This window comes from Meriones unguiculatus, chromosome 21 (genome assembly GCF_030254825.1).
Source record: "Meriones unguiculatus strain TT.TT164.6M chromosome 21, Bangor_MerUng_6.1, whole genome shotgun sequence".
Classification (NCBI taxonomy): domain Eukaryota; kingdom Metazoa; phylum Chordata; class Mammalia; order Rodentia; family Muridae; genus Meriones; species Meriones unguiculatus.
The window spans coordinates 30,219,802-30,243,017 of record NC_083368.1 but is presented as its reverse complement, the minus strand read 5'-3'; the positions used below and the strand labels follow the sequence as shown (position 1 = coordinate 30,243,017).

Sequence of the window (23,216 nt, the reverse complement as noted above, 5' to 3'; positions counted from 1 at the left end):
CTACTATGGCCTGGTAAGGCTGCTCCCCCCAAGCGGGAGGTGATCAAAGAGCAGGCCAATCAGATCATGTCAGAGGCAGTCCCTCTTCCCATTACTATGTAACCCAATTGGACTGTGAACTGCCCTGGGCTACATCTGTGCATGGGTTCTGGGTTATCTCTATGACTAGTCCTTGGTTGGAGTATGAGTCTCTGGGAAGTTCCCTGTGTTCAAATTTTCTTGTTCTGTTGCTCTCCTTGTGGAGACCCTGTCCTCTCCAGCTCTTACTATTTCCCAGTTCTTACATAAGATTCCATTCACTCTGCCCAACAGTTGCCCATCAGGCTCAGCATCTGCTTTGATAGTCTGTAGGGCAGAGGCTTTCAGAGGCCCTCTGTGGTAGGTTCCTAGGTTGTTTCCTGTTTTCTTCTTCTTCTGATGTCCATCCTCTTTGCCTTTCCGGATGGGGATTGGACATTTTAGTTAGGGTCCTCTCTCTTGCTTAGTTTCTTTAGATGCACAGGTTTTAGTGGGTTTGTCCTATGTTGTATGTCTATATGAGTGAGTATATACCATGTGTGTCTTTCTGCTTCTGGGACAACTCACTCAGGATGATCCTTTCCAGATCCCACCATTTACCTGCAAATTTCATGATTTCCTTATTTTTCATTGCTGAGTAATATTCCATTGTGTAGATTTACCACAATTTCTGCCTCCATTCTTCAGTTGAGGGGCATCTGGGCTGTTTCCAGCTTCTGGCTATTACAAATAAAGCTGCTACAAACATGGTTGAGCAAATGTCCTTTTTGTGTACTTGAGACTCTTTTGGATATATGCCCAGGAGTGGTATGGCTGGATCTTGGGGAAGCCTACAGATTGGGAAAAAATCTTCACCAACCCTTTATCTGACAGAGGACTCATATCCAGTATATATAAAGAACTAAAGAAGCTGAAAAGCAGCAAACTAAGTAATCCACTTAAAAAATGGGGAACAGAGCTAAACAGAGAATTCTCTGTAGAGGAATACTGAATGGCAGAGAAGCACTTAAAGAAATGCTCAACCTCACTAGCCATTAGGGAAATGCAAATCAAAACAACCCTGAGATTTCACCTTACACCCATGAGAATGGCCAAGATCAAAAACTCAAGTGACAACACATGCTGGAGAGGTTGTGGAGAAAGGGGAACCCTTCTCCACTGCTGGTGGGAATGTAAACTTGTACAACCACTCTGGAAATCAATCTGGCGCTTTCTCAGACAACTAGGAATAGTGCTTCCCCAAAAAATATTTTTAAATGTCTGAAAAAAAAAGCCCACTCTATACCCATTGCTTTGTGTCCTGCTTGCCTATCAGATATAAGCTCTGAGCTACTGTTCCAGCACCATATCTGTCTGCTTGATGCCACGTTTCCTGCCATAATTGTCATGACTCACCCTCAGAAACTGTTAGCAAGTCAGAAGCCCTCCTGAATACCAAAGATGAAAGGGCTGAGAAAGAAATTAGGGAAACAACACCCTTCACAATAGCCACTAATAACATAAAGCACCTTGGTGTGAATCTAACCAAGCAAATGAAAGACCTGTTCAAGTTGAGACCATCAATGTTAATAGATATTAATGACAAATGATTGTTAGTTCCTTTTACTGTGGAGTTGGTGGTGATTGTCTGTTTGTGTGTTTGTTTTCTTTTGCTTTTTTGATGTGATGGAGTCTTTATCCTGTGTTTTCTTGGGTGTGTAGTTGATCTTGTGGGTTGAAGTTTTCATTCTAGAATCTTCTATAGGCTGGATTGCTGCATATATATTGTTTAAATTTGGTTATATCATGGAATATTTTTGTTTTCTCTATCTATGTTGATTGACTGAGTTTACTGGATATAGTACTCTGAGTTGGCATCTGTGATCTCTAAGCTTCTGTACGATATCCATCCATGCCCTTCTGGCTTTCATAATCTCTGTTGAGAAGTCCTGTGTGATTCTGATAGTTTTGCCTTTATATGTTATTTGGCATTTTCCTCTTGCTGCTTTTAATATTTTTTCTTTATTCTGTAGATTTATTGTTTTGATTATTATGTGGTGGGAAGAGTTTGTTCGTTTTCTGGTCTAGTCTATTTGGTGTTCTGTAGGCTTCTTGTAGGTTTATGGGCATCTCTTTCTTAAGGCTGGGGAAATTTTCTTCTATGATTTTCTCAAAAATATTTTTGGACCTTGGAGCCTGGCATCTTCTTTTTCATCTATTCCTATTATTCTTAGGTTTTGTCTTTTCATGGAGTCCTTGATTTCTTGGATGTTTTGTGTTTGTTTTTCCGATGTTACTTTTTCTTTGAGAGATGTATCATTTTCTGCAACTGTATCTTCAGTGCCTGAGATTCTCTCTTCCATCTCTTGTATTCTGTTGCTGATGCCTACCTTTGCAGTTCCTGATCTTTTCTCTAAGTCCTCCAGCTCCAGGGTCTTCTCTGTTTGTGCTTTCTTTATTGTTCTAATTCTGTTTTCATATCCAGCACCATTTCCTTCATCTGTTTGAATGTGGATTCCTCTCTATCCATGATGGCCTCTATGTTTTTGTTCATTTCCTCTCTATGTGCCTCGAATAACTGCATAATTATAGATTTCAGATCATTTTCTTGTGTTTCAGCTGCAATAGAATATCCATTGATTCTTGGAGATTCTGGTGAAGCCATGATGTCCTGGATTTTGTTGCCTGTATTCTTGCACCGGCCTTTAGCCATCTTGTTGTATGTAGCCTTGACTGATTATTCTTGGTGCCAGTGCTGCAGACTGGATCCACCTTTCTCTGGAGTCTTGAGTAGTCTCCCCTGGATTCACTGTCTCTTCTGGCTCACTGTTTGTGACCTGGGTAGCTACGGCACAGGTGGAAAGGGCTCTGGGTCTAGAGATGCTCCAGTGTCCCACAGGCTTCCTTAAGAAGGTAGAGGATGGGATTTGGGTCTCAGGCTGGCTTAGCTCTTCTGAGTTTACTGGCTATGCTGGCCATGTTGTTTCTTACCCAGGTGAGCTAGGGTGCTGGGGAGCAGGCAAAAAGGTATCCAAGCCTAGATCTGCCCCAGTGCACCACAGGCCTCCTTGGGGAGAAAGACAATTCAACTTGGGGCAGGTGCCTAGCTCAGCTCCACTGGGTCCTCTGTACTGGGTTCGCTGATTCTGGCCTATGTGAGCCAAGCTTCTGGGGGCATTGGTGGATAGATCTCTTTTCCTAGAGCTGCTCCAGTGTCCCACAGGCTTCCCTTAGATGGTGGGATGGAACCTGGGTCCCTAAATGGTGGGATGGAACCTGGGTCCCCAGCCTCGCTCAGCTCTGCTGTGTTCACTGTCTGTGCTGTGCTGGTTGATTTTGACCTGGGAAGGACAGATAGAATGGAGCCGTGCCTCCCCCCCCCCACCATTTGGACGGGTGGGTGGCTGTAAGGTTAGGAGTCCAGCATGCATACTGCTAGTCCCAGGAAAGTATCCACTGATAGTAGCTTCTGATGGGTAACCTGGGACTGCCGTGTCAGAGCCTAGCAAGCTGCCACTGCTACTCCTGGTAGGTTTGGGTGGGTGGTCTAAGGCTGCAGGGTAGAAGACCTTCTGCCACTCTGTGTGCCATTGCTGCTGGCCCCAAGAATATATTCACAGATAAGTGAGTTTGGGTGAGTAACCTAGTAACCTAGGGTCAGAACCCAGAGAGCTGCCTCAGGTCCCAGGAAGGAATCAGCAGATGGTGGGATTGGGCAGGGGTGGCCTAGGGCTTTGCCAGTGCAGGGCGGGAGGCCAGGAATTTTTCCCTGTATTAGCTGGGTGGCCTGAAGATGGACCTTCAAATATCCCCTTGGATTATCCTCTCACCTGAGAAACACAGACCTCAGGGTTTGGAGGTCCACAGTACGGCTTGCGGGACACCCTGTTCTCACTGCTGACACCCTGCATGTTAGGCGCCGCCATATTGGATCTCCCCTTGTTTTTGTGACCTGAATAAACCTAGGCCAGAGGCTGCAGTCTTATTTTTCTTCCTCTTCTCAGCCAGGTTCCAGAGACTGTGCAGAGTGTTTACTGCACAAAAGCCAAGCAGAATCAGGAACATTTAAGGAATTAGAGAGGACAGGTCCTTTCTGCTCCAACTTCACTCAGCCAGACTCCCATATCCTTCTCTAGGGGCTAGCCTGGTAACTCACCCTCCCTTTTCATAACTTCTCTCAACCTAATTGGCCTGCACTGTGTCTCACATCCATTACACCAGCTTTGTCTGGTCAACTCTGCCAATGCACAGCTTAGCTATAGGCTTGCACCAGAATCCTATCTGACTTCTACCACCCATAGGTCAGTCCTGCACCGTATCCACCCTCTCCAACCAGCTAGATATCCCAAGTTCATTTGCCAGAATATAGTCCAGTAAACCTCCTTCACTCTCCCCAACTTTCCAGATCTAACCAGAGTCTTATATCTGCTATCTTGCCCTAGTCTGACCATCCCCACCTGTGTTGTAAACTACTTTCTGGGTTTTTTTGACAGGATCCTTCTGGCATTTCCTAAACCCACAGGCTCCTCCCATACCACATGCAACCTTTTGCCCAAATGATCAACCTGTACTCTTTAGGCTTGGATCAAGAAGCATATATTGTGTATCATCCCTGTTCTCTTTGTCTACTTGTCATTATTCCATCCAAACCATTTCCAGTCTCTATATATCCTGTCTTCTGCTCCAACTTTCTTTGTCCATCTCAGAGTTAGGACTAACCAAATAGTCCACATGTCTAGATCTAATCACAAAAATACAAATAGTATGAAAGATCAAGCCTGTATCTTCTATTCAAAACCTACCAGTTCTGTAGACATTTTTGCCAATGAAAATTACCTAGGCAAGATTTAGGACACAGAGTTTAAAGGAAAAATCATAGACTTCATTCAATAATTCAAGGAGTCTAAGGAAGACAAAGAAACATCTCAGTGAAATTAAGAGAAAAAAAATTAGAGAAAAAAACACAAACATAAGGCTGAAGGAAATGATAACAATACAGGACTTGAGAAGGGAATTCAACAAGGAAATAGAAACAATGAAGAAAACTCAAGCTGAACTGAAAGTAGAATTGAAAAACCCAATAGCTTAACTGGAAAACTCAAAGGAAAGCCTTACAAGTAGAATGATTCAAACAGAGGGCTGAATATCAGGAGTTAGAGATAAAATGGAGTACCTAGACCAGATAAGCAAGGAACATTAAAATTTTTAAAGAAAGGAACAAACAGAAAATATGGGATATCTTAAAGCTTTAAGTTATAAGCATAGATGAGGGAGAAAAGGATCCTAAGTCAATGTCATGGACCATGTCTTCAACAAGCTGATAGAAAAAAACCTCCCCCAGACTAAGAAATGACAAACCCACATGTATACAAGAAGTACACAGAACATCAAATAGACCACAAAAGAAAGCCTCCAAAAAGCATACCATAGTTAAAATATAAGTAAGTGTTCATAAGCATGAAGCTTCAAAAGCAAAAATTATAAATCACATATAAAAGAAAACTCCTCAGAATAACAGCTGACTTCTGTATGGAAACTATGAAATCCAGAAGTCTGGAATGAAGCATTCCAGGTTGTAAAGGACTATGGCAGGCAGCCTATACTAATATACCCAGCAAAACTTGAAGTGGAAGTGTCTGGTTCCTTGAAGACTCAGTTTTGTCATGTGATGTTCTGCTACAAGCTAGGCATGTGATGTTTTGCTGTGAGCTCTCACATGAGAGGGGCATAACGTTGGTCAGTTGAGATCATCCGTGGGTGGACTCTGGGGAGAGGAGATATAGAGAGACCCACTCACAGTGAGACATTACTTCTCAGAGAGGAATGTTCCAGAGAACTTCTTAGGGCAATCCAACTGAGTCTTGTGGCTTTTGTCAACTTCTTGTTTCTGCTTGGTGTTGGCCCTTGGGCTGGACTGCTGGTATCCTGATGACTGGGTTTGGTAACCCCCTAAAAGCCCTAATCAGCAAAAAGTAGATAAAAGAGGTCTACAGTCCTTTTCCATAACAGATATTACTATGTTTAGGTATTTGCCTATATATGTGCCTTATGTAGATCTAATCTACATAAGATCTAGGAGTTAGACGGGAAGTAAAGGTGTTTAAGAACCTTAAATAAAGTAGGTTTGATGAAAAAAAATCTAAGCCTACAAATTGAAGGAGAAAGAAAAAACTTCCATGTTATAAACAGCCCATTCAATTTATATACAACAAACCAAAACCTAGAGAAAATACACAAAACAGTATATTGGGCTAAAGAGAGGATTAAGCATAACAAAGAAACTGTGGAAAGAAATATGAAACTATAAATCATTAAAACACAAAATACCACAAGTACACACACACACATACACACACACACACACACACACACACACACATACACAAACCACCCAAACTCAAAAACTCAATGATTTCAGTTAACACATATATTTCAATAATATCTTTATATATAAATGCCTCAATTCTCCAATCAAAAGACACAAGCTCAATCAAGACACAAAATTCATTTATCTGTTATCTACAAGGAACACATCTGAGTTTTAAAAATAGGTACTACTTTACAGTAAAATGATAGACAAAAGTACTCAAATCAAATGAGACCAGGAATGAAGCAGGTGTTACTATGTTTAGGTCTGTGCCTTATATCCCTGATCTCTCCAAGACTTTCAACATGAACCAGTGTTGGATTTTGTCAAATGCTTTTTTGGCATCTAAGAAGATGATCATGTGCCTATTTTGTTTTCTTTCAGTTTGTATATGGTGGATTACATTGATGTATTTCTGTGTTTCATTGGTTGTTTTCTTTTAATTTTTGTTGGGATATTGTCTGTATGCTATGTTTTCTTGGGTGAAGTTGTTTTCATTGGATTGAAGTTTTCCTTCTAGTATCTTCTGTAGGGCTGGTTATTGAACCACTGCTAATTGCCTGCTGAGCCTGCTTGGTTATGGTGGATAATATCGTTGATGTGCTCTTGGATTTGGTTTGCAAGTATTTTATTGAGTCAATGTTCATAAGGGAAGTTGGTTTGAAATTCTCTTTCTTTCTTTGGTCTTTGTGCGGTTTAGGTATCAATCTGTGGTCTCATAGACTGAGTTTGATAATGTTCCTTCTGTTTCTATTTTGGGGAATAGTTTGAAGAGTATTGGTATTAGCTTTTCTTTCAAAGTCTGGTAGAATTCTGTACTCAAAGCATTTGAAATTGTATAAATCCTTCAATTTATTTATTTTTTTATTTTTTTGATGAGAGACTTTTGAGGATTGCTTTTATGTCCTTAGAAGATATAGGACTATTTAACTTGTTTACTTGATCTTGATTCAATTTTGGTAAGTGGAATCTATCAAGAAAATTGTCCATTTCATTTAGGTTTTCAAATTTTGTGGCATATAGGCTTTTGAACCTAATTATTCTTTTGATTTCCTCGGTGTCTGTCATTATGTCCTCCTTTCCATATCTGATATTGATTTGGATATTGTCTCTCTACCTTTTAGTTAGTTTGGCTAAGGGTTTGCCTATCTTGTTGATTTTCTCAAGAATCAGCTCTTGGTTTCATTGATTTCTTGAATTGTTCTCTTTATTTCTAATCTGTTGATTTCAGTCCTGAGTTTGATTATTTTCAACTGTCTTCTCTTGCGTTTGTCTGCTTGTTCCCCCCCCTCCCCCAGGGCTTTCAGGCCATTAAGTTGCTTGTATGAGATGTCTCCAATTTCTTTATGAAGGTACTTTGTGCTATGAACTTTCCTCTTAACACTACTTTCAATGTGTCTCATAAGTTTGGGTATGCTGTGCCTACATTTTAATTGAATTCTAGGAAGTCTTTATTTTATTTTATTATTATTATTTTTTATCAGTTACATTTTATTAACTCTGTATCCCAGCTGTGTCCCGATCCCTCATTCCCTCCCAGTCCCTCCCTCCCTCCCTCATCTCCACCGTGCCCCTTTCCAAGTCCACTGATGGGGGGGAACCTCCTCCCCATTCATCTGATTCTGTTTTATCAGGTATCTTCAGGACTGGCTGCAAAGCCCTCCTCTGTGGCCTAACAGGACTGCTCCTCCCTTTGGGGGTGGGGAGACCAAAGAGCCAGTCATTGAGTTCCTGTTAGAAATAGTCCTTGTTCCCCTCACTTTGGGAAACCAATTGGTTACTGAGCTACCACAGGCTACATCTGAGCGGAGGTTCTAGGTTATATCCATACATGGTCCTTGGTTGAATGTCAGTCTCAGAAAAGACCCTGTGCCCAGATATATTTGGTCCTTGTGGAGCTCCTATCCTTTCCCCATCAGACTAACTCCCCTTCTTTCTTATGATTCCCTGTACTCTGCCAAAGGTTTGGTCATGAGTCTTTGCTTTGAAAATACTGCTAGTTAGAGTCTTTCAGATGCGCTTTTTTTAATTCTTCCCTAACCCAGCAGTTGTTGAGTAGAGAGTTGTTGAGTTTTCATGCATGTGTAGGTTTTTTGCTATTTCTGTTGTTGAGGTTCAGCTTTAGTCTGATAATATACAAGGGACTATTTCAATCTTCTTGTATCTGTTAAGGCTTGCTTTGTGACCAGATATGTGGTCAATTTTGGATAAGGTTCCATGAGGTGCTGAGAAGAAAGTATGTTCTTTTGTGTTTGAGTGAAAAGTTTGTTTGCTCTTTCCAAGGATGTATTATAATCACAAAAGATGCATGTATGAAAACAGAAGTGTGAGGTGAGATAATAATCCTAGAGTTAACCTTATTTGGAAGGCTGGTCCTTGGCTAACTTTGGAAGAAAATTGTGCTCCAGACAAAAAATGGCCTAATGAATAGATCTCATACCTGTATGTAACATGGTTTGAATTTGTTTGGTTTGAATTTGTGCATTCAGAAAGGAAATCTTGGAAGCAACAATGTATTGCATGTTCCTGATGACTATGATCATCACCAGCATTAGGGAGCAAACCATTTTTGTTCAAGTCCCCGTAGAAGAATTCTAATTCTGCAACATGGCTGCTTTGGCAAGGGATCACATCCAAATATCTTCTAGGTTTATTTGATTCAGCTGGATTACAGTATGATCCGACAAGAATACAGACATGCCCCTGGTACACACCTTTAATCCCAAACAATGTAGGTAAGATTAGTTTGCAGAAGGAAGCAACTATGTTTGAAATTGACATCTAAACTAGGGGCAGACAAAGTAACTAGGGGCAGAGAAAGATTTGACAGAACCAGTCAGAGATAGGATATACCCAGTTTTTATGAGAACAGCAGGAAAGAGAGCCTACTTAAGAGCAGGGCAGGAACAAATAGCCTATTAGTCAGCTGAGAGGCAGTACAAGGAAGTTGAGTTTGTGGTGGTTCCGTTAGTGGCAGTTCAATTCATGGTGTTCAGAAGCAGCTTTACTGGGACAGTTGTTCAGAAACAAGCTAGACACATGTGAAGACAGGACAGGCCAGAGAATGAGAAGGAGCCAGCAAATTAGAACACATTGCCAAAGTTTGTATGAGGCCAAGCAGATCAATTCAGTCAGAAGCTGAGAAGTAAGTTTGAATCAGTCAACATGGAGAAGAGTTTTGAGCCAGAACAACTGAGTTAAGCCAGTGAGCTAGAATTCAGAAAGAACTAGAAAGGGTGGACATATTTAGCAGTAAGTCTCAGAGGCTGAAACATCATAGACCTAGGCCAGCAAACAGAGGCTGGAAGATTAGATTGTATGAAGGCTAGAAGCTTCCAGTCCTAGGGCTAGCAATAGTTAGAACAGAGGAAGAAACACTCCGGAATCAGCCCAAGCCCATACACATGCCTTCATCTGAGGAAATAAAAGTTACATGAACCTGTTTCTATGTTCTCTAATTCACCACTGAAAGCTGGTAATAATGCCACAGATGATTCTGCACCCATTGGATGAAGATCTTCCTCTTCTTATATTCAAGCAGCAGCAAAAACTCTGAAAATAATTATAAAATATAAACATAACTATGAATTACATAGAATTACATTTTATGCTCTGAGATTAAAGTTTGGGGTGGAGAAATCTAGGGGAATATGAAAGAGCTGCAGAAATCTTAAAGGCATTTTGAAGTACAGATTTGTTCATTTGTTTGTTCATTCCTTCCTTTTCAAGACAATGTTTTGTTTTGTTTTTTTTGGTTTTTTTTTTGTTTGTTTGTTTGTTGTAGCACATGGTATCCTGGAACTCACTCTGTAGAAGAAGCATTCCTTAAATTCAGAGATTAGCATGCCTCTGCCTCCCAAGTGATAAGATTAAAGGCATAGGCTATCACACCCAAGGAGATAAAACTTTTTAAAATTTTTTCACTTTGTTTATTTTTTATTACAGTTGATTCACTTTGTATCCCCTCTGCAGCCCCCTCCTTTGTCTCCTCCTAGTCCTACCCATCCTCCCTTTCCCCATCCTATGCCCTTTCCCTAGTCCACTGATGAGGGAGAACCTCCTCCTCTTTTATCTGACCCTAGCCTATCAGGTCTCATCAAGGCTGGCTGCAACATCTTCCTTTGTTGCCTGGCAAGGCTGTATCCCCAAGGGGAAGGTGAGCAAAGAGCCTGTCACTCAGTTCATGTCAGAGATAGCCCCTGTACCCCTTACTAGGGAACCCACTTGGAAACTGAGCAGCCTGGGGCTTCTTTTGAACAGGGGTCTAGATCCTCTCCATGCATGGTCCTTAGTTGCAGTATCATCTCTGCAGGCCCCCCTGGGCCAAGGTTTTTTGGCTCTGTGGGTCTCCTTGTGGAGTTCCTGTCCCCTCTAGGTCTTTCTACCTCCTTCTTCTTCCATAAGGATTCTGGCACTCTGCCCAAAGTTTGGTTATGATTCCAAGTAACCCCTTCCATATCCTGGTGGGTGGAGTCTTTCAGAGGTCCTCAGTGGAAGGCTCCTGTCCTGTTACTTGTCTTCTCCTACTTCTAATGTCTTTGTTGTTTTCCCTTCTGAATGAGGATTAAGCAACTTTCCTGGGGGCCTCCTTTTGCTTAGCCCCTTTAGGACTACAGATTTTAGTAGTTTTACCCTATATTAAATGTCTAATATCCACTTTTAAGTGAGTATATATCATGTGTGTCTTTCTGCTCCCTGGTTACCTCACTCAGGATGATCTTTTCTAGTTCCTACCATTTGACTGCAAAATTCATGATTTCCTTGTTTTAAAATTGGGCTACACCCAGGTCCTGCCTCTGAGAAAAAGGTATCGGACGGGTCTGATGCTCTTTGGGTGGATGACACCTAAATGAACATCAGTACAAAGTCCCAATTTATTTCTAATATCAGAGATCAGACCTCTACTCTTGCCTGATGCGTCTAAAACAAAAAGGGGGAACTGTAGAGAGCTGCGGAATGCTATGCCTTAAAGATGGAGCTGGTTTCCGCCTTCCACCTTCCCGATGGTGAGTGCTCTCTGTCATGAACAATTCCACATTTGGCTAAGGCTGAGGATCTGGCTTGCTTCCATGTATGTGGACCTATCTGCATTGCCCCCGTGGCACGCCTGGGTTGGCTACCCAGAGGCTATTTAAGCTGTGGGCTGGCTTTCCCCGGGGTCCAAGGATTGTTCAATGTTCCTGAATAAACTGCATTGAAAAAAAAAATAAAAATAAAATAAAAATAAAAATAAAAAATAAAAAATAAAAAATTGGGCTACAGAGCTAAACAGAGAATTCTTAACAAGGGAATATTGAATGACAGAGAAGCACTTGAAGAAATGCTCAGCATCCTTAGCTATTCGGGAAATGCAAATCAAAACTACCCTGTGATTTCACCTCACACCCATCAGAATGGCTAAGATCAAAAACTTAGATGATGCATGGTGGAGAGGATGTGGAGAAAGGGGAATGCTCCTCCATTGCTGGTGGGAATGTAACCTTGTACAATCACTTTGGAAATCAATTTGGCGCTTTCTCAGAAAATTAGGAATAGTGCTACCTTGAGATCTAGCTATACAACTTCTAGGCATATATCCAAAAGATGCCCCACCATTCAATAAGGACATTTGCTCAACATTGTTCATAGCAGCTTTATTTGGAATAGCTGGAATCTGGAATCCTCTCTCAATGGAGGAATGGATACAGAAAGTGGTACATTTACACAATGGAATACTACTTAGCAATTAAAAATGAAGAAATAAGACTTTTTAAAGTAAGGTAAAGAATATGATTTGGGATTAACTTTTAAGAAATATAAAAAGGCCAGACAAATGGTTTTGATTTGGAAACTAAGAGACAAGAAGTTAATCTACATATTAGTAAGAATTTTTTCACTACTTAAAGTTACTTTATCTTTTTGATACTAATACAATGATAACATTTCTTCCTTATCTTTCCTTGCTCCAAACCCACCTATATATTCCTTCCTGCTTTCCTTCAAATTCATGCCCTCTTTTTTCACTAATAATTATTGCATGCATATATGCATGTACATACATATTCCTCATTAAACCTGTTCAGTGTGCACAATGGGTACATCTATGTATTTTTGCAAAGGTCTGATCATTTTGCAAAACTCAGTCTATGCAAAGGAAAAAGCATAATAAAAAATATACTATTTATAATCTCGTTGTCCAAACTTCAAAGGGTATTTTTAACATATATGGAAAGAAGAGTTATACATAAGTGATTGAAGAAAATGATTTAAGAACTTCCTGCAAAGAGAAGACATTCTGAATGGGCTCTGTTTTAATTTGTTATTTTACTTGTCAATGTCAGTCAACTGGTTGTGTCCCTTGAAGCTTTTGAGGAAGAAGATTACCAGTCCAAAGATTTACCAAAGCTACCAATGTACTATATCTGTTATTCTATCTGGAGGTAGAAGTGAGATAGAGGACATTTCTGGTGTCCTCATAAAAGCAAATACACAAGCCACTGAGCTAACTGCAAGGAGGCAGGCTGAACTGTCTTTATGATAACAAAACTTACAGCAACATCCAGAGCTTGATGCCCAAAGATTTCCACTAAGTCACAGATATTTATTTGGAAAAAATTTAGGGAGGGTCAGTTCCAAGAAACCAGGCAAAAAAATCAGGGCCATCTGAAAAAAGCCTCTGAAAGACTCTACCTAGCAGTGTATCAAAGCAGATGCTGAGACTCATAACCAAACCTTGGGCAGAGTTCAGGAAATCACATGAAAGAAGTGGGATTTAGTAAGACCTGGAGAGTATGGGAGCACCACAAGGTCCACATATATCTGGGCACAGGGGTCTTTTCTGAGATTGTTTCTCCAACCATTCATGGATATAACCTGGAACCCCTGCTCAGACGTAGCCCATAGCAGCTCAGTATCCAAGCGGGTTTCCCTAGTAAGGGGAACAGGACTGTCTCTGACATGAAGTCAGTGGCAGACTCTTTGCCCTTCCTTCCACCCAGGGGGAGGAGCAACCTTGCTAGGCCACAGAAAAGGACATTGCAGCCAGTCATGATGAGACCTGATAAACTAGGGTCAAATGGAAGGGGAAGAGGACCTCCCCTATCAGTGGACTTAGAAAGGGACAGGGAGGAGATGAGGGAGGAAGGGTGGGATTGGGAGGGAATTTGGGAGGGGGCTACAGCTTGAATACAAAGTAAATAACCTGTAATTAACATAAAAATAAAATTATAAAAAAGATTAGAATCTCACCAAGATATTAATGTTTTCCACTATAAAAATAACTGTTGTATTTCATAATGAAGTAAGGAGAGTGGAGAGAACAGCTCTAGATAAGGCATTGACTAAGTGAATCTTGGGGAAGATTCAGTGAGTGATGAGGTGAATCACAGTGAATGAGGAATTATAGTCGATTGTTATGTATCACACAATTAAAGATTTATTAAATCATCTCTCAGCCTTCACTTTCTGGAATAATTTATCATTGCAAATTATTAAAATCAGATCATTAGTTTGAATAATGAAAATCTCAGGAGAAAAAAAGTTCTCTAATGTTCATTTTTTTAAAAATTAAATAGAAGTTTACTCCTAATACCATCGCATTAAAATCATTGTTTAGAGCTCATGTGAGTATAATATTAAATGGTGATTTTATTTTCAATTCTAAAAATTAACTTAAATTCACTTAAGTAGGCCAAATGGTATTGTAAAACATTTTTTTTATAACACATGCAGTATTACAGAGATTCAAATGTGTGTTTCTACAGTTTTTAACTAGTGTTTAAGAGACTGTAAGAACAAGCTCTAACACCATAGGTTTATTTACGGAAATGTAAAAGAAGGTCCCCAGATATGCCACCTTCCGATATGCAGAAGTGTGTGGCAAAGAACAAAACCAAACAAAAACAAAAAACTTGCGTTCTGAAAAAGAAGCCCTCATTTACCCCACAAGCCACATAGCTGTTGAGGTGTTTGTTGACGTACTCTTCATGAAATCAGATCCAGGACTAGGTACACTCTGGGTCTTTGATGCCATGGACATTCTAACTCCTTTCATGACCTATGGGAATAGAACCTGGATAGGACAGTTGAGGGACCAGGGTACTGGCAGTTGGAAGCATGATGGAGGTCAAGCCAAGAGCACCGCAAAGACAGGTAAGTGTATGAAGCATGTGAAGAAAGTTAAGGCAGCCTGGGAGTCGGGGGGGGGGGGCATGAAGTTAACTCAAAGTAGAAATTCGCTCTTATTTACACCTTAATAAAACAGCAACAAAGAACAGATTTATTGATAAAAAGATAAACCAAACAATTAACTTTTCCCCCCAAAAGTTAACTGTTATTATTAAAGCAAGGCCATTAACTTTTAGTATTGCAAGTAATGTTACATAAGCCAATAATAGCCTATAGTATACCTGATTTATTTTTACCTTTACAAGCCAGTTAAATTTGTTTTAAATATTAGATAAATCACTAGACATAGAAACACAATTAAAGAAGCCTATAATCTGTAACAACCATGACCCAGAGAGTGCTTTTACTAAAGTATGATAGTTATTTCATTGCAAATTAAGATGCAATCTCTATACTTGCAGTCTTGTCTTGTCTTCATGTTTACTTCCGTTTCAAAGGCATTGATTGTTCACAGCACAGAGCAAGGGTTTTGTTACTTGCTAACAGTGGACAAATGGTTAACTGCTTTTGCTTTGTTTTGTTTTTGTTTTGTTTGTGTATGTGTGTGTGTGTGTGTGTGAAGAAATAGAAAAAGAAGAGTTCATCACCAGTGAGACTTCATCTTAAATCACCTAGAAGAAGAAATAAGCCTCATCATGTCTTTCATGATTCATAAACGGAAGAGCAGCAAAAAACATCATCATGGGGATCCTCTTCTTATGCCCAAAGTCCCTCGTATCAATCTCTTGCACCTTCACGAAGAGAAACACAGGCTACAGCTCAAGAAATTCCTCCTTCACAGGATGTTTCTAGTGGGCTACATACAACCCAACACAGAGAAAAGGGTAATTTCTGAGTACTACGAGCAACTCTTTCAGTCCATTCTGAAGCATCACTTAGGGGAAGGGGTGACAGGATTGTTCCTCATCTACCCGAGTTCTTTTCTACATATCCTGGAGACCTCCAACGGCACTCTTTTCCGGATTCTTTTAGATTACGTTGCCCATGAAAAAGAAACAGATTTTGTGATGGAAAACATGAAAATTGTCGTCGTTTCTCACAATATCCCCACGAGGCTGTTCATGCAGTGGTATGTCTGTGTCATCAATGTCCCCGTTTTGTATCTCGATGACGTGACGCAGACTCAGTCTGTGTTGGAAGTCACCACAGATTTTCTCAGCATGTGTCACAAACTCGCACTCCACCTGTTTAAGACCGTGAAAGTGGGCACTAAAGGGCCGGGTGACAACTTACACCAAGTAGCCCCCGACCTCCTTCTCCCAGAACACATTATCAAGTACTTATGCAAAGCTGAAGAATTTCTGGACCCAGAAACTTTCTTAAAGATGTATAACAGACCCATACATGTTATCTCAGATTCTGAGTTGGTGTGGCCAGCTCCTTCCCGTTTCTAGCATGGGGAGAGATGATGCAGGCATTTCTCACCGAGATTTTGTATCGTTTTAAAAACAAGGAAATATCTAAAGTTACTCTTTCAAAGAAAAAAAAAAAAAGAAAGAAAAGGAACAGAGCATTGAAATAAGCACACAGAATGCTGATATTTGCAGCATATCAAGAGCCAAACATAACAATAAATGTGCTTGTTGGGATATAAAGCACAGTAGATTTTTTTAAGGTAAATGAGTTTAATAAATTTGTTAGTTCAATCATTTTTCATGGGATATTTGTTTTGAAAGCATAGTTGAAAGGGATTTAACACCATTTAGGCCTTCAGGTTCTCATACATTCTCTGAACAATTAACAAGCAGTCTTTATCATATGACAAAAGAAAGGTGTTTGGGGGTGGATCATTTCTAACAGTTTGACACTTAAACCAGCAACCTAAAGTTACAAGCAAGCATCATATATAAAAGTAATGCAGTATAATATATAGTATGGTGGGTTATAATGCGAATAGTATAGTAGAAAGAGGTAGGAAGGTTGGAGAGATGGCTCAGTGGTTCAGAACACTGTCTGCTCTTCCAAAGGACCTGAGCTTAATTCCCAGCACCCACATGGCAGCTCACCACTGTCTGTAATGCCAATTCCAAGGGTTCTGACACCTTCACACTAATGCACATTAAAAAAGAGAGAGAGAGAGATAGAAAGAGCTTTCAGAACACAAATGAGTAAACCATTACTGTACAATTCCTGTATCAAAGAAAATGAAACCTTAACCTCTGAAAATAGTCCTAAAACATCCATATTCTGGCCTACTTAGTAATACTGAAACTATTAGAATGCTGAAAGATACAATAATTTTCTGGAACAACTAGAAAACACTATCAAGTTTCAACCTATTTTTTTTTAATGCAACATTGACTAACTGAGCAGTCCTCCATGTGACAGACATTTCTCTGCCATTAGAAATGTTGCAGTATCCATAAGGTATTGTTCCTGCCCACTTTAAATACTCAGCAAGTGATTACATGTAAGCAATAATGTAGGAAATGAATGATGTGTGTCTGCTCTGTCAGATAGGATCTTAATGGCAGGGTGAATATGTTTGAAAAGGGTATTTTCTAAGCCTAGCTAGTTTCCAAAAGTTAAGCTTATGGTTAAAAATTAAACATTAGTGTATACTTAAAAGTATGTCACATAATATTATACAACAAAAGTCTACTCCGATAAATCCAATCCAACATGCTCTTCTTGAAATGTGACCTTCGTATTTCCTTCTGTTACTTTTTATGTGACAGGCTTTGTGCTTAAACTTTCACAGCCTTTTTTTAAATCTAGTTTAACCAATAGAATATGGCAAAAATAATGCTGTGCAACCTCCAAGGCTAAGTCAAATGGCAAGTGCCTTGCTTTGCTTGTTTAAACCTGAGCTCTTAGAATCCAGGTACTATGTGTGTGAATACTTAAAGCATTTTCCAGATGACACCCTCAGCAAGGGACCAGCTGAAAGCCAGGATCCAGCACTAGGTGCTGAGGAAGACTTGGTGGTTCCTGATTCTCTGCTTCCAGGGTTATGAGCAAAAGCAGTTGACACTGTATGGAATCAAGTTGGACTCTTCCTGGGAATTCTGCTCAAATTACAGACCTGACATGATTATATAGTTATCTGGAATTATAAAATGTATGTAGGTATGCAAATACTCTTCATCAGTTTCTATTCATTCGTTTATGTATATTCCTAGATGCCTGCAAGTAAACACTGATTACACAGTGAATCGCTGTAGTTGGCAGGATATCCCAACAGTGGTAAGATGTGTCTCCACCACACTGCATGCCTTATGCCATTAATCAGTCTATATCATTTCCTGATATAAGAAAACCTGATAGAAAGCTAATTCATTAGGCTAATGAAAATCTTGAGCAATCACAATCAATTATTAAAGAAAGTTATGGATATATCTAAATGATAATATTGCTGATTTAGTGTACTGTAAATTTTAAAGATTCATGAAATCAGAATATATTATATGAAAATAAAATCTACTTTCAATAAAAGAAAAATATATACATAGATCAATTATGCATTCATTATAGTAAGCAGATTATAGTGAATTTATTCAAATGAAATTCACTTGCTACAGTAGCCATTTTAGAAGGATTTATTATCCTTATCCCAACAACAATGTCATACCTAAAACATTCTGTAACTCTTTCATGTCAGATAAGTAAAGAGAATTTATAACCAAAGTGAATGTAAATATTTCAGGTAGCTGAGAGTTATGACACACACCTATAATCCCAGCACTAGGGAGGCAGAGGAAGGCTGATCTCTGTGAGTTTGAGTCTAGCCTGGTCTACAAAGTAAGTTCCAGAACAGCCAGGACTGTTAAACAGAGAAACACTATATCACAAAATAATTCAGATATGTGTAAGTTTTGATCACCAAAGAATACATACTCAATTGGCCTCATTCAGAAAGCCCTTTATCTGACTATGAGTTCAAGTCTCCTCCCCACTCCTTTATAAGATTGAGGGTATCGGGTCTCATGTATTTAATTCATTTAGAGTTGAGTTTTATGGAGGGTGTAAGATAAACATCCAGTTTGATTATTCTACATGTGGCTATCCAGATTGATTAGAAATACAGATTGAAGATTCTGACCTTTCTCTCACATGTATTTTAGGACCACTTGGCAAAAATCATGTGAATGTCAGAGTGTGGGCATAGATCTAGGTTGTAAATTCTATTTTATTCATAGACGTTTCTGTTTATTTCTGTTGTTCTATAGTATGATTTAAAATTTAGAGGGATGGTAACTCCAGCAGTGTTTAACTGTTATCGATTTTTTTAGTCATTTCTGTTCTCATATGAATTTTGAGATACTTTTTCAGATATAGAATTTCTATAAAGAATTTCCTTGGAAGTGTTGGGTAATGCATTGAATCTATGCATTGCTTTAGGGAGGGTGGTCCTTTCACAAAATTGTTTCTGCCTATCCATGCACATGCAAGATCCTTCCATCTTCTGGTACCATCTTCAGTTTCTAGTATCTTCATTGTACAAGTCCTTTGCTTACATTTTTCATTGAGGCAATTGTGAATGCGACGATTTCACTAACATCATCAGTATGTTTGTGTTTTTTTATATAAGGCTAGTGATTTCTGTGTTCTACTAATTTCATATGCTGCAACTTGCTGAATGTGTTTAACAGCTTTAAAAGTTTTCTCATAAGAAAACTTTGACTTATTCTGATCTTTGTTACCTTCCTTTTATTTTCTCTTGTTTTACTACTATAACATTGCAAGAATTTTATTACAGAGAAGAGGAGAGAGTGAGCATCTTTGTCTTGTTCCTGAAACTACATCAAATGATTTCTCTCCATTTTGTGTCATGATGTCTGTGTGTTTATTGTATATGTTCTCTGAATCTCTAGATTATCCAAGACTTTTATCAAAACTAAATTTTGAACTCATTTAAAGTCTTTTTTCTGCATAGAAGGATATGATCATGTGGATTCTATTTTTTATTTTAAATTTTTATATTAATTACAATTTATTCACTTTGTATTCCAGCTCTAGCCACATCTTTCCAATCCCACCCTCCCCACCCCATCTCCTCCCATGCCTTTCTCCAAGTCCGAGGTGAGGGGAGGTCCTCCTCACCTTCCCTCTGACCCTAGCCTATCAGATATCATCAGAACTGGCTGCAATGTCTTCCTCTGTGGCCTGGCAAGACTACTCCCCTCTCAGGGGGGAGGTTATCAAAGAGCAGGCCAATCAGTTCATGTCAGAGGCAGTCCCTATTCCCCTTACTAGGGAACCCACTTGGAGACTGAGCACCATGGGCTACATATGCAGGGTTTCTAGGTTATCTGCATGCGTGGTTTCTATTTTTGAGTATATTTATTATAAGGTGATTACACTACTTGATTTTTATATATTAAATCATATTTGAACCTCTGGGATGAATCAAACTTAATCATGGTGGATGACCACTTAGATAGATATGTTCTTAAATTCAGTTTACAAGCATTTTTTAAGAAATTCACTTACATGCTAATCAAGGAAAATGCCTTAAAATTCTCTTCATTTTTCAGTGTTTATTTGAGTTGGATATTGTGATAACGTGGGTTTTTACAAAAAGAATGTGAAAGTGTTCCTGTTAATTTTATGGAATAATTTAAAGAGTATTGGTCCTTTGAATTCTGGCAAAATTTTGTACTGAAGCCATCTGGTCTTGCACTTTTTAAAATTGGAAATATTGACTTAATGCTTCTATATCATTGAATGTCATGCATTTGTTTAAATTGTTTATTTTGTCTTACTTTAGCTTTGGTAAACCTCATGCATCCAGAAATTCAACTATTTCTTATAAATTTTCCAGTTTAGTGAAATAAAATATTTAAATTATGTTTTTATGATTCTCTGAATTTCCTCAATGTCTACTCTTCTTCTTTTGCTTTTGATTTTATTGATTTGGGTCTTCACATTTTTCGTTAGTGTGGTTAACGGTGTATCATCCTTGTTAATCTTCCTAAAGAATTAAGTCTTCAGTTCACTGATTATTTTCATAGGTTTGAATATGGTTGCTTCATTAATTTCAACCCTGAAGTTAGTTATCCCATTTCATCCAGTGTTAGAAGTGATGCTTTGAGTTTCTAAAATGTCTTCAGGTGCGTCATTGATTTACTAAGTTGAGCTATAAAAAATTTTCAGTGGAAGAAAGTTTATTTTGGCTAAGAATTTGGAGGGGGTGTATATCATATTGGGGAGCATAACAGAATGCAGCCAGAGCAGGAAGCTGCAAGACCACATCTTCAACCATGAGGCAGAAAATGAACTAGAAATGGGACAAGACTATATATATTCCTAAACTTTTTTGTGTTTGTGTGTTATGCACTAAATACAATAAACTTTCTTATTAGGGCTCCATTTCTGTCACATAGACTTTTGTCATATTGTGCTTTTATTTTTATTAACTACAAGAAATTTTATTTTGTTTTCATTCTCTTTTTTTAATTCTATTTATTTATTACAATGTATTCACTTTGGTATCCCCTCCGCAGTGCCCTCCTTTATCTCCTCCCAGTTCCACCCACCCTCCTCCTTCTGCCCCTATGCCATTTCCCTGGTCCCCTGATAGATGAGGTCCTCCTCCCCTTCTCTCTGACCCTAGACTATCTGGTCTCATCAAGTCTGGCTGCATCATCTTCCTCTGTGGTCTAGCAAGGCTGCACACCCCAGGTGGAGGTGGTCAAAGAGCCAGCCACTGAGTTCATGTAAGAGACAGTTCCCTTACTAGGGAACCCAGTTGGAAACTGAGCAGCCAATGGGCTTCCTTTGAACAGGGGGTCTAGGCCCTCTCCATGTATAGTCCTTGGTTGTAGTATCTGTCTCTGCAGGCCCCCCTGGGCCTAGTTTTTTTTGGTTTGTGGTTCTCCTTGTGGAGTTCCTGTCCCCTCCAGGTCTTTCTATCTCCCTCTTCTTCCATAAGGATTCTGGTACTCTGCTCAAAGTTTGGTTATGAGTTTTAGTATCTCCTTCCATACCCTGGTGGGTAGAGCCTTTCAGAGGTCCTCTGTGGAAGGTTTTTGTCCTGTTCCTTGTCTTCTACTTCCAATGTCCATCCTGTTTGCCCTTCTGAAGGAGGATTAAACATCTTTCTTAGGGTCCTTCTTGTTGCTTAGCTTCCTTAGGACTATGAATTTTAGTATGTTTCTCTTATATTATATATCTAATATTATATAAATAATATAAAAATTCATTCTTGATTTCTCCTTTGACCTAGTTATTATTCAGAAATATAATACTGAGTTTTCGAAAGTTTGTGCATTCCCTATAGTTTCTATTTGGGTTGATAGCTAGCCTTTCTCCCCCACGTGGTCTGAGAGAACATAGGATCTTATTTCAATTTTCCTATATTTGTTTAGACTTTCTTTGTCATATATGAGATGGATTTCAGAGATATTTCTATCAACTACTGAGAAAAATATGATTTTTCCAGTGCTTGTCTATAATGTTCTGTAGGTGTAGGTGTCTGTTAGATCCATGTGGGTTGTGATGTTTATAAACAGTGTTTCTGTTTTGACCAAATAACATGTCTATTGGTGAGAGAAGTATTGAAGTCACTAGCAATCACTGTTTAGGAATTAATCTGTGGTTTTAGATCCTGAAGTATGTTTTTTTTTTTAATTTTTTTAATGAAGTTAGGTGTTCCTGTTGGCAAGTATACGTTTAAAATTTTAGTATCCTCTTGTTGAATTATTCCTTTAATGAGTATGAAGTGAATTTCCTTATATTTTCTAATTAATTATGTCTGGAAGTCTATTTGTCAGATATTGCAATAAATGTATCTGCCTTTCACTTGGAATATCCTTTTTCACTGAGTTATGGTAAAGATGTTTTCCATCACTGATGATAAGGTATGTTTTGTTAGAAGGAACAAAAAGATAGGTCCTGTTTTCTAATCCATCTACATATATTACTGGGGAATTGAGTTCATTAATATTACAAGGTTATTATTGAAAGATGTGTGATATTTCCTCTCATCTTTAATTTTGTGGTATTTTTCTTTCTTATCTTTGTAAACAAAATTTGTATCTGAGGAAGTCCTAAAAGAGCTACATAGCTACATGGGTGACAGAGAATGAATTCATAGCTATGTTCTACATATTTATGTATGGTGTGTGTATACCTTAATAATAACTAGCATTCAGATCATGATATTGAAATATCATCCTCCAATCAAGGAGCCAGGGATCTGTGGAAGAATTGCTGATCTTAAGATGCTTTAGGGAAACTGAATGATGATGCTGATAAGTATAGGTTATCTGTCTATCCATCTGTCCTTCCTTCCTTCCCTTCTGTCTGTCTGTCTGCTTGTCTGTTTGCCAATCTGTGAGACTGCCTGCCTGCCTGTCTGCCTGTCTGTCTGTCAATTTGTTTGTTTTTGTTATTTATTGAAAATAGATTTCTTTACTTATATAATATATCCTGACTACAATTTCCCCTCCCGCTACTCCTTCCAGTTTTTTCTCCCCTCCAAATTCACCCCAATCTACTCCCTTTCTGTCTCTCATTTTAAAAAATATGTGATTCTAAGGAATACTAAAAATCATTTAAAAATAAAATAATATAAACCAAAGCCATCACATTGAAGTTGGACAAGGCAAATTAGCAGAAGCTAAGCAGCCCCAAGAATCAGAGGCCTACCTGTTCACAAACTCAGGTGTCCCATGAAAATACTAAACTGAAAACAAATATATATATGTACAGGACCAGGTGAAAACTCACGTAGGCCCAGTGT

General features: G+C 38.9%; 2 protein-coding genes across 2 annotated transcripts in view; one reads left to right on the top strand and one right to left on the bottom strand.

Annotated features, from left to right (window-relative positions):
- Positions 1-23,216, bottom strand: part of Znf804b (zinc finger protein 804B) — a 561,864-nt gene that overhangs the window by 504,703 nt on the left and 33,945 nt on the right. The window lies entirely within an intron of this gene.
- Tex47 (testis expressed 47) lies at positions 15,043-15,924 on the top strand. The gene has a single exon (XM_021658269.2). It carries the CDS (start codon positions 15,166-15,168, stop codon positions 15,922-15,924), a length of 759 nt encoding a protein of 252 aa, XP_021513944.1. The 5' UTR covers positions 15,043-15,165.

Bases quoted from the DNA above. Each gene is read 5' to 3' on its own strand.
- Tex47 (XM_021658269.2), top strand. From the start codon at position 15,166: ATGTCTTTCATGATTCATAAACGGAAGAGCAGCAAAAAACATCATCAT.